Source organism: Oryzias melastigma, linkage group LG2, assembly GCF_002922805.2.
Source record: "Oryzias melastigma strain HK-1 linkage group LG2, ASM292280v2, whole genome shotgun sequence".
Taxonomy (NCBI): domain Eukaryota; kingdom Metazoa; phylum Chordata; class Actinopteri; order Beloniformes; family Adrianichthyidae; genus Oryzias; species Oryzias melastigma.
Window position 1 is genome coordinate 7,570,778 of NC_050513.1, and position 11,346 is coordinate 7,582,123.

The following is an 11,346-nucleotide window of genomic DNA, read 5'->3' on the forward strand; positions in this document are numbered from 1 at the left end:
CATACATGGTATTCGGGGGTTGATTTTTATTTTTAACAAGAGGGTATTTTTATTGTGTTGTTTGTTTTTATGTACAGCACTTTGAAATATATTTGTATATATGAAAAGTGCTCTATAAATAAAATTAATTTGAATTTTGAATTTTGTATTCCATAGAAATATTAAAAAATGTATTTTATTTTGAAAATCAAGTTAAACTCCAGCTGCAACACCTTTTTTGTACAACATGACAGCATCAGTTATTCAGAAGCATCAAAATACTTAACTATTGGACTGTTTTTAGGTAGAGAAGCTCATGTTTCATTTAGTGTCTAAATGACTTCCAGTTGTTTTGTCCCGTTCAGTCCCCAGACACTCATCTGTATTTTTCCTCGGTGAGGACCGTTTACACAGTCGGATACGCTCTCTCTCTCATCTCCCTCTCCATCGCCATCGCCATATTGTGTCTGTTCAGGTGAGAAACGCATTCCTCTGGTTGTATTTTTTTTTTTTTGTGTGTGTGTGTATGTGGTTATTGTTGTCTTTGAATGTCTCTTCAGGAAACTGCACTGCACTCGCAACTACATTCACATCCAGCTGTTTCTCTCCTTCATCCTGAAAGCCATCTTCATCTTCGCCAGAGACACGTTGCTGTTTTCTGAAAGTACTTACCACTGCAACTCCTACCCGGTATGAACACTCCTGTTAAAACCTATTTAGAGTCATGTTTGGATCTATTCTGAAAATGTTTTTTTTAATTACAATTATGCAATTTTTAGCTAAAACACAAACAAACAAAAAAAATATCGTTTTCTTGGACATAGTTTCTGCAGAGTCTCAGGAGTTTATTACAAATACACCTCTGAGTTGTGGGCAGGACTGTTGAGCAACTCCATAACTTCCGAGAAGTGAGAGCTCTCTGTTTACATGCTCTCCTGCTCGCTTACAGCCGCTAACATTAGCGGGGCAACAAAAACGGCGAGAAACATTGGAGATATCCAGCCTTACAGTTTTAAGTCATATTCCAGCTCAGACGAGCAAACAAAGACAGAAGTGGATGTTTTTGTCTACAAGTGGACTTATTTTATGTCACACATACAATCTGTTTCCAATTGAAGTTTTTCATCTGCACCTCCATTTACAGCGATTTGAATAAAGAAATACTCAGAAAAGCAGTTTTAAGCTTAATTTTTTTTATATTTGTCCTTTGGGTCTTTAGTAAACATCACTTTAACAATATTAGTAACATGTTGTGAAAGTTTTTTTTACCCAAGTGGCAAAGATGTTGGATTTAACAAGCTAATGTAAAAAAAAGGGTTAAAAAAAATTGACTATTTTTTACTAAGCAAAAAATACCTTTTTCAAGCCTATAGTCATTTTTATTTTATAGAAAATGAAAATAATTTTGATAAAAGCTTTTATTATTTTTTATGAAAAAAAGAAAATACAAATTTTAAAGCTTTAATAATTTGTTATTAAAAAAAAGGAAAATACATTTTAAAGCTTTTGTAAATTCTTATTTTAAAAAAATATATGTTTTTAAGGTTTTATACATTTTTATTAAAAAAGATAATCATTTAAAAATATTTTGTTAAATTTTATTTGAAAAAGAAAATGATTTTTTTTAAACTTTCATATTTTTTATAAAAAAATTAATACATTTTTAAAGCTCTTATAAATAAAAAAAAAGAAAATACATTTTTAAAGATACATTTTTTATCTAAAAAATGTTTTTAAAGCCTTATATTAATTTTTACTTAAATAAAAAAATATTTTTTTTAAAAAAATTTTTAAAGAAAAGAAAAAATTTTTTTTAAGTCTCTGTTAATTTGTATTTAAAAAAAGAAAGCATAATTCCTTTAAATCTCTTATTAATTTTTATTAAAAAAAATTTTTTAAGCTTTTATTAATTGTTATTTTTAAAAATTAAAAGAAAATACAATTATAAAAGCTTTTAAAAAGATTTATTTAAAAAATACATTTTTAAAACGTTATTATTATTATTATTATGTTTAAAAGGAAGTTACAGTACTTTCTAGAAGTTTTAACAAATCACCAATGCCACCTGCTGGTCACCTTGGAGAAATGCACTTCCATAAATGTTGAAATGTTTCTCTGAAATCTGTTTCTTCTTTCACATTATGAAGTGAATAGTATAAATATATTTATACATATATATAATTTATTGACTTTTCATAAGATGTTTAACACCACCACAATCATCAAAAAGTTAAAGCCCTGTAGTTGTCGAGCACCTGTGAAATCTGTTCCCCCCATTTGACCCATCCCCCCTTTGGGGGAGGGGAGAGCTGCACTTACAAAACATTTGATGATGTAACCCCCAAATTCATCCCCTTCATGCGACAAGCAGGGAAGTGTCTGATTTATTGAGTCTTTGGTGTGACTCAGTCTGGATTTGAACTCACGACCATCCAGGTTCAGGGCAGACACTCTTCCACTAGACCACTGGGGTTATCTGGGAAAAAAAATGATAAATCTCGCAGAAGTTTTTCACAAGATAAAACTAGTGGCTCCAAGTGATACAAATCAAACCAAACCTACTTACCGTGTCTTTCACTTTTTACCCAGGTGGCCTGTAAGTTTGTGCCGATCTTCTCCAACTACTGCATCCTGGCCAACTACAGCTGGCTGCTGGTGGAGGGTCACTTCCTGTTCACGTTAGTCTCCCGCTCCTTCTTCTCCCTGAAGAAACACCTGATCTGGTACATCGTCCTCAGCTGGGGTAAATACGCCCAAAACCCTCCCAAAAACATCAGATCCTTTTCTCTGACCAATTTCCTTTCGTTGCTCAGGCTTATCGCTCATCGTGATCGTCACCTGGTCGTGTGCCAAGTACTTCTATGAAGACGAAGGGTAAGGTTCTAGGACCAGGACCAGGTGTATTTCAGCTGGTGGGATTTTACAGTGATGACCTCTTCTCTGTCCACAGCTGCTGGGAAACGGGAAGCCACGAATGGATTTTATGGATCCTACGAGTGCCAGTTTTGCTAACGATATGTGTAAACACTTATTTTTTTTAATATTATTTTAAATATCTATTGAAAAATAATAACTATACAATCATTTTCTATTCTATGTATGCTAATACAAATGTAGCTTGTACAATGTAGAAAAATTCCTGTTTTTTAAGTGTACAAGTATACTCAGTAACAGTGAGGCAGTATAATTGAATAGTGCTGCCACAAACGATTGTTTTAATAATCGACTAATCCACGATCATGTTTTCTGATTAGTCAACTAATCGGGTCATGTGCAAACTGGATATAAAGCACAAATTTTAACCATCATTATCCTTAAACTAACTAAAAACTAGATATACAGCATTATCTGCGATAATACTAGTGTGAATGCTGTAAGCTGAATTTGGGTGATGAAGATGCTGAAATTAATAGCTAAAAACGCTAAAGTTGTTAGCTGAAATCACTGAAGCTAATAGTCAGCTACATTATTAGTTAAATGCCAAATTAGCCTAAAAAACTGAAAAAAGTTTCAGTAAGCCAAAACAGCTAGTATGCAGCTGAAATATTAGCTAAACTCCAAATTAGCATAAAAACAAAAAAAGCATAAATTAGCCAAAATAGCTAGCATGCAGCTGAAATATTTGCAAAACTCCAAATTAGCATAAAAAAACTGAAAAAAATCCAAAATTAGCCAAAATAGCTAGCATGCAGCTAAAATATTAGCTAAACTCCAAATTAGCCTGAAAGCAAAGACAGCCTAAATTAGCCAAAATAGCTAGCGTGTAGCTGAAAGATTTGCAAAACTCCAAATTAGCATAAAAGCAAAAAAAGCCTAAATTAGCCAAAATAGCTAGCATGCAGCTGAAATATTAGCTAAACTCCAAATTAGCATAAAAGCAAAAAAAGCCTAAATTAGCCAAAATAGCTAGAATGCAGCTAAAATATTAGCTAAACTCCAACTTAGCCTAACAGCAAAAAAAAGCCTAAATTAGCCAAAATAGCTAGCATGTAGCTGAAATATTTGCAAAACTCAAAATTAGCCTGAAAAAATGAAAAAAAGTTTCAGTTAGCCAAAATAGCTAGCATGCAACTGAAATATTAGCTAAACTCCAAATTATCCTAAAAAACTGAAAAAAATCCAAAATTAGACAAAATAGCTAGCATGTAGCTGAAAGATTTGCAAAACTCCAAATTAGCATAAAAAACTGAACAAAATCCGAAAAATTAGCCAAAATAGCTAGCATGCAGCTAAAATATTAGCTAAAGTCCAAATTAGCCTGAAAGCAAAGAAAGCCTAAATTAGCCAAAATAGCAAGCATGTAGCTGAAATATTTGCAAAAATCAAAATTAACATAAAAGCAAAAAAAGCCTAAATTAGCCAAAATAGCTAGCATGCAGCTGAAATATTAGCTAAACTCCAAATTAGCATAAAAGCAAAAAAAGCCTAAATTAGCCAAAATAGCTAGGATGCAGCTAAAATATTAGCTAAACTCCAACTTAGCATAAAAGCAAAAAAAGCCTAAATTAGCCAAAATAGCTAGCATGTAGCTGAAATATTTGCAAAACTCCAAATTAGCCTGAAAAAATGAAAATAAAGTTTCAGTTAGCCAAAATAGCTAGCATACAGCTGAAATGTTAGCTAAACTCTAAATTAGCAAAAAAGCAAAAAAAGCCTAAATTAGCACAAATAGCTAGCATGTAGCTGAAATATTTGCAAAACTCCAATTTAGCATAAAAGCAAAAAAAGCCTAAATTAGCCAAAATAGCTAGCATGTAGCTGAAATATTTGCAAAACTCCAAATTATCCCAAAAAAACTTAATAAATGCCAAAATAGTCCAAACAGCTAGCATAATGCCAATATAAATGTCATCTTTACTACATTCCAACTCCATATGATATAAAGTAACGACTAATCGACTATTAAATTAGTTTGCAACTATTTTATATTATCGAATATTCGACTAATCGTGGCAGCCCTATACTTGAAATGTACTTTTTAAATACTGTCTTCACATTGTAAACTTAAAATGTTCCTGTTTATTCTGAAGAAGTATTCAGTTAGTAAACTTCCTGCCCGTCGCGTACATGTTCTAGTACTCTAGTCTATACTTATCCTGAAGTATATCCAGTAAAAGAAACTTTAAAGCCTCCTTTCCACAGAGCGGTTCGGTACGGCCCAGTTATTTAGGTCGAGTGTTTCCATTCAGTTAAGCGGTTTGTTTTCACTGCTCATGCGTGATGTAGACTGCTAGCATGCCGCTAGCCTACCCTGAATCACACCATCGCCAAAAGATGGCAAAGAACGATTGCAGTTCCACCACAAACAGGCCTTGCTGTTATTAGCTGGCATTTTCATATGACCTGAATTAGCTTAACGTTAGCTTAAATGGGCGCCACATTAACGCTTGCTATAGTCGCCATTTCTGCCAATCAACGGGTTCCACTTTTCCATGGACCGACAACCATGGAAAAGTGTCAGTGCTGTTTGATGCTAAAAATACCGGACCGGTCAGTAGAAACGAGGCTCAAGGGTACTACTTTTTGCTGATGACACTGTGCTAAAACCTCAATAAGGTCGCAGCTAAAAACAGTTAAACATTATTTGTTTTTGAAAGATGAAAGTGTTTCTAGATAGTATATAAAGAGTAAACATAAAGTATACCACCTTGTTTCAGTAAGGCCGAATCCGAAACGGAGAAATATGGAATCTTCAAATTCGGACGTCACTCCCACTCGATGATGTCATCAATAGTCGCCGGTTAGCATGTTAGCCCATACATAAAATTGGTTTTATGACTTCAAAAAGCCCCTCTTACATAAAAAATTTCGTACACCACTACAGCTTCTAATGCCCCTACTATTATTGGGGTATAGGTAGAAGCCGTAGGGGGTATATAGTACACTAAAATATACTACTTTTCAAGGCTGGTCTTACTTACATGGATGGAATTAGCTGAATTTCAGCCCTTCCTGCTGTACCAGATGTTTCAGAAATACTGTTTTTTCTGCTTTCTAAGATACTTTATAGACATATGTAGCATTGAAATGACTCTTTGGTTTAAAAAACTGTCCCCACGCTGTTTCACATTTTAAATGACGTGATTATCTGTCATGATTTCAGATGAACCTCATCTTTTTTTTGGGCATTCTGAGGGTTCTGGTGAGCAAACTCCGAATGCCCGACGCCCGGAGGAATGAATTCAGTCAGTACAAGTGAGTCGAATTCAATCGTTTCTCTGCTGAGTCTGAGGATTAACATTGAGAGTTTCAGGAAATGTTTCAGTTTTGAATATTTAAATAGTTTTTTCTTGTCAGGAAGCTGATCAAGTCCACGTTCTTCCTGGTGGCCGTGTTCGGCCTGCATTACATCGTGTTCGTGTTCCTGCGCGTGGAAGCCAGCAGCTACGTGTCCAAGATAAAGATGTTCGCCGAGCTGGTTCTGTCGTCCACGCAGGTGAATGTTGAGTCTGTTGACGTCGGAATCACGAGGAGCAGCAAAGCTAAACTCTTGGGTGTTTTCTCCTGAAGGGTTTGATGGTTGCAACCCTCTACTGCTTCATGAACGGCGAGGTAAGAGCTGCAAACGCCCCCGGTGTGCATGTCACGGCAAGTTTAGCCAAAGTTCTTGGAGGTATTTTGTTTGGATTCCCATGGGATTAAGGCTTTCAGTGTTCTCTGTGAAGCATATTTGCTCAAATAATAATGAAACTGATCGTTAGCATACATAAATTGACATTCAATGTAAAGTTTTAGAATCTTTTGAATTAAAGTTCTACAAATGTAAAAAAAATGTTTGAAAATTTAAATAGCAGTAAAATACATTTGGAAAACTTAAAGGAATTATTGAAAATTTGGAAATAAAAATCGAAAACTTGAAAGAAATATTGAAAATGTTAAAAAAAAAAACTGTTAGTTTTAATGTAAAGTTTTAGAATCTTTTGAATTAAAGTTCTACAGATTTTTAACTATGGGGTCAAATCAGGATCAGGTTAAAGTGAATGAAAAACAAGATTAAAAAATCGAAAACAATTTTTTTAAATTTAAAAAGCAGTTTTAAACTCAAAAATACATATTGAAAACTTAAAGGAATTATTGAAAATTAAAAAAAAAGAAAACTTTGAAAAAACTTGAAAAAAACTTGAAAAATTGAAAAAAAAAAGTTTTAAAATTTAAAAAGCAAAAATGTATATTGAAAACTTAAAGGAATTATTGAAAATAAAGAAAGAAGAAAATGTAAAAATAATCGAAAACTTGAAAGAAAAATTGAAAATGTAAAAAAAAAGACAATTTGAGACTTAAATGTAAAAAAAACGAAAACTGTTAACAATTAAAAAAACTGTTTAGTTGTACTTTCAACTTTTCCTTTTTTTTAATTTTTCCTTGTTTGCTTTCAGTTTTCAATTTTTTTTTCAAATTTTTATTTTTTTTTATTTTACATTTTTTTCACATTTAAATTTTTTTATTTGACTTTTCTATTCAAATTTTCATATTTTTTTCAAATTGTAATTTTTTTATTTGACTTTATTCAAATTTTCATCTTTTTTTCAAATTTACAAGGTATTTTTTTAATTAAAAAATAAAATTCAGTTAGAATTCTGTTTTTCACATTTTTAATCAGTTTTTTTCGTTCACTTTAAGCTGATCCTTATTTGACCTCATATTTTACCCACTTAAAGGTGAATTTTAAAAAAAAAACTAGTATCTGATATTGAATCAAACAACTAAACTATGAACTTGTGAGCTAAACTTAAACAGACTCAGGTTGAAATGTGAGCACATCTGTTAAGATTGGACATAAAACTGAGATTTCTGTGGTTTCTCGTCATCTTCTGCTTGCTTTCGTAGGTGCAGCAGGAGTTCAAGAGGCGGTGGAGGAGGTGGAAGCTGGTGCGCCACCTTCCGAACCGGCCGCGGCACCACCACGGCTCCATCAGCCACAGCGGCTCCGCCAACACCCAGGTGTCCCTGCTGCCCTCCTCCCCGGGGAGCCAGACCAGCAGCGTCCAGCCTGTGGACACTCTGGAGATGTGATGGAGGGACCAGAAAACACCCAAAAATGGAAGTTTATTCCGACACGATTCAATTTTCCTTAAAGGAACTCTAAACTATTTATTTGGCCAAACATTTAATTTGCTTTTTGTTTCCACCTCGTAAAACTTTGAGCTTTTCCAACATCAAACATATACTAGAATAAACATGATAGTGTATATATTTACTATAAAGTTGTGGTAAATCTAGAGGTAGAGTGCAAATTGGTGATTTAAACTGGTGTAAACAAGTTGTGTGAAACTATAAAAACTCATAAATCTCTTTATAATGTTATAAACGACCTATTTATTTATTTTATTAGGAAATATAATCTTTAAAAGAGACTAGATTTCATCCTGGGAGGATCAGACAATGTTTTGTTTTAAAAAATAAAGAAATATATCCCAGTTTGATGTCTCATTTTTCTCACTTGTGTTTTTTTATTTTAAACTTTAATTTTTTAATATTTAACATTCTTGATTTTGGTACACAAAGAGGAAAAGATCAATGAGTCTTCTGAGCTCAAAAATAGAAGAAAAAAGAAGTAAATGTTGGATCTCAAAGAATAAAAAAATAAGTATAATCCAGCTTGTTTTGCGTATACTTTTCTAAAATAAAAAATTAAGATGGTATACTTTTTCAGGTACTTATTAAAAAGTATCGTGTTAAATGTACTTGGCTTGTACTTAGAATTATTCTATAATTCAAAATATATTTTGACTATATTTGTTACTGTTCTTAAACATTTTCTTACATAGTATTAAAAGTGGAGTAGACGTATTCTCGGGATATTTATAGTTTAATAAAAATGTATTTTTTATACACTAATCAGTAGAAGTTTATAACTTATAAACTAAAAGAAAATTTTAAAAGCTACATTAGATATACTTCAAATTGTACTTGAAGTAAACTTGAATCTATTGTCAGTAAACTAATAATTGTATTCCAGATTGGTAATTTTAAGTATACTTCTAAGTAAACTTTCATGAACTTAAAGTAAACTTAAAGTTTACTATCAGTAAACTAACAGGATACCATGAAAGTTATTCTAAGTATTCCGTTGTATACTTTTATAAACTTAAGGTTTACTGCCAGTAAACTAACAGTATACCAGATGGCTTTTTTAAGTATTTCAATGCATACTTTTATAAACTTAAAGTAAACTTGAAGTTTACAATCAGTAAATTAACAGTATACCATAAAAGTTATTTTAAGTACCTCAATATATACTTTTATGAGCTTAAAGTAAACTTGAAGTTTACTGTCAGTAAACTAACAGTATACCAGATAGTTTTTTAAGTATAATTTCTTAAACTTAAAGTAAACTTGAAGTTTTCCGCCAATAAAGCAAAAGTTTACCAGAGTTTTTTGAGTATACTTTCATAAACTTAGAGTTTACTATCAGTAAATTAACAGTATACCATAAACGTTATTTGAAGTACTTCATATATACTTTTATGAACTTAAAGTAAACTTAAAGTTTATTACCAGTAAACTAATAGTATACCAGAAAGGTTACTTTAAGTATACTTTTTGTAAAATAAAAATGTAGTTTCAAGAACTTGTTAGTAAACTGCAAGTTCACTTTTTATATGTACACTTGGGGAAATATACTTTCTATACTTTATAATTGGCCAGTATAATACACAAGAACAATCTCATGGCAGCTTGACGTATTTAACCAATGAAATGGAGCCGTTCTCCCATTTGACCAATAGGATGGAGCTATTTTATGTTAGACACTCCCCTCCTATGTAGAGGATAGTTTAATTTTTTTTATTTAAAAAAAAATAAAAATGATGAAGTGAAATGAAAATGTTGTTTTGCTACTCGGTCATGTGTTGCATCACTGGAATATTGATCACTATTATTGCAGCCCTACTTTATAATATATACAGTAAGTATACTTATTTTTGATAAGGGGTGACACTGGTTAAAGAAAAAGATAAGGGGCCCCAGTATAGAGCCCTGTTGGACACCAGAGGAGCTGTAGTCAGAAGTACATTAACCAGTCAAGGAATATTTCAGAAATACACTCATAGAGCGAAGAAAAAGTCATTTGATGGTGAGGAAACAATTATTTTTGAAATTCTTCCTACTTTTAAAAGATTAGTGTAAAATATTTAGTGATAAAATGGACAATTTTACAATTTAAACACATTTTTTTATTAAAAAAAAGAAGAAAAATGTGAGCAAGCTTTAATGGTGTCGGTTAACTTTAGAGCTTTGAAGCTTCTTTAGAAGAATTAAGTCAGTTTGGGAGATTTTAAAGCGGAAGTAGAGGGCAGGCCCTACCAAAATAAAACAGGAAGTCATTCTAAAACATAAAAACGAAACAATGATGGTTCCCCAGAATTCTGTTTAAGAAAAGAATCCTGGGAAAACCAGGAAATAGCAAAAGAAACCATATTTTAAAAGGGTTTTATTGATGTTTGTTGCCACTTTGAGGACCGATTTTCTCTGTTTTTTGTCAATTTATTCAAAAAACAACAACAAAAAAGTATCTATGCTGCAGAGAAAGACATGTCCTTCTCCATTTGGGTTCTTTTTGACGTGTGCGCCGCGTGGTTTGAGTTTTGGGTCCAAACCGTGAAGCATCGTTCAGTATTTTGTTCTGCAGTCGCTAAGAAGACAAAACTCTAGATTCCATATTTTACTTTTAGCTTCTCCACCAAATCGACATATTTGGCCATTGCTTGCTCTTTGGACAGACCTGTGAGTTTGGAAAAAACAAAAAAAGGAAAAAGCTTTTTTAGAAACATGAAAAAAAGCCGTATTACTTCACAGAATGGTAAAAAAAATTTTTTCTGGCATCCATCTGACCTTTTTTTGATGTCCAAGCATCCCATTTGGTTTTCCCCATAAAATCAAAGAATCCCGGTCGGTCTGTGGATACAGAAGAATGACTTCAGCTCCACCTTTTCTTCCACAATAACTAAAAGTTGCAGTTCCTCAAATGACCACTAGAGGCTGGTTTCTGAAGTAAACTTAGTTTTAAAAATGTTCTTCAACCTCAGAATGTTTTTGCTGCTTAGATGATCTCCATAAAAGAAGTTCCTAGAAGTGGTTCTGTTGCAACACTCAGCACTGTTCCAACATGTTTGCTGTATTTTCTCTGAGGTTATTTCACAGACAACCTGAGGGTGAGAAACCGTTGGAAAGTGTAATTAAATATTGCATTTTTTTTGGCATTCTAAGACAAAAAAAATAGCTTTTTTTTGCTTAGTCTGGCTGGGGGTTATACTCTAATACTTATATATATTTAAACAAATAAGCTCGTGTTGGTTATTATTCCTACTAACAGCCACTAGAGGGCACTGTAGGTACATTAATCCTTATTTGCTACAGAAGAAGAAC

At 32.6% G+C, this 11,346-nt stretch overlaps 2 protein-coding genes across 2 annotated transcripts in view; one reads left to right on the forward strand and one right to left on the reverse strand.

Annotated features, from left to right (window-relative positions):
- LOC112160070 (vasoactive intestinal polypeptide receptor) overlaps positions 1-8,396 on the forward strand; it is a gene marked incomplete in the record, with an annotated part of 13,499 nt that extends 5,103 nt beyond the window's left edge. The window contains 9 exon segments of the mRNA XM_024294418.2: positions 345-454; positions 540-669; positions 2,569-2,722; positions 2,793-2,853; positions 2,930-2,999; positions 6,083-6,174; positions 6,277-6,415; positions 6,490-6,531; positions 7,807-8,396. Coding sequence (XP_024150186.1) covers positions 345-454; positions 540-669; positions 2,569-2,722; positions 2,793-2,853; positions 2,930-2,999; positions 6,083-6,174; positions 6,277-6,415; positions 6,490-6,531; positions 7,807-7,992 — 984 coding nt within the window.
- Positions 8,397-10,396: 2,000 nt separating this feature from the next.
- The window catches only part of LOC112160037 (acyl-CoA-binding protein), a 3,319-nt gene continuing 2,369 nt past the window's right edge, over positions 10,397-11,346 (reverse strand). The window contains exons 2-3 of the mRNA XM_024294362.1: positions 10,813-10,875; positions 10,397-10,702 (exon numbers count right to left, since the gene is read on the reverse strand). Of these exons, the coding sequence (XP_024150130.1) occupies positions 10,629-10,702; positions 10,813-10,875 (137 nt within the window). The 3' untranslated portion in view covers positions 10,397-10,628. The remainder of the gene's footprint in view (positions 10,703-10,812; positions 10,876-11,346) is intronic.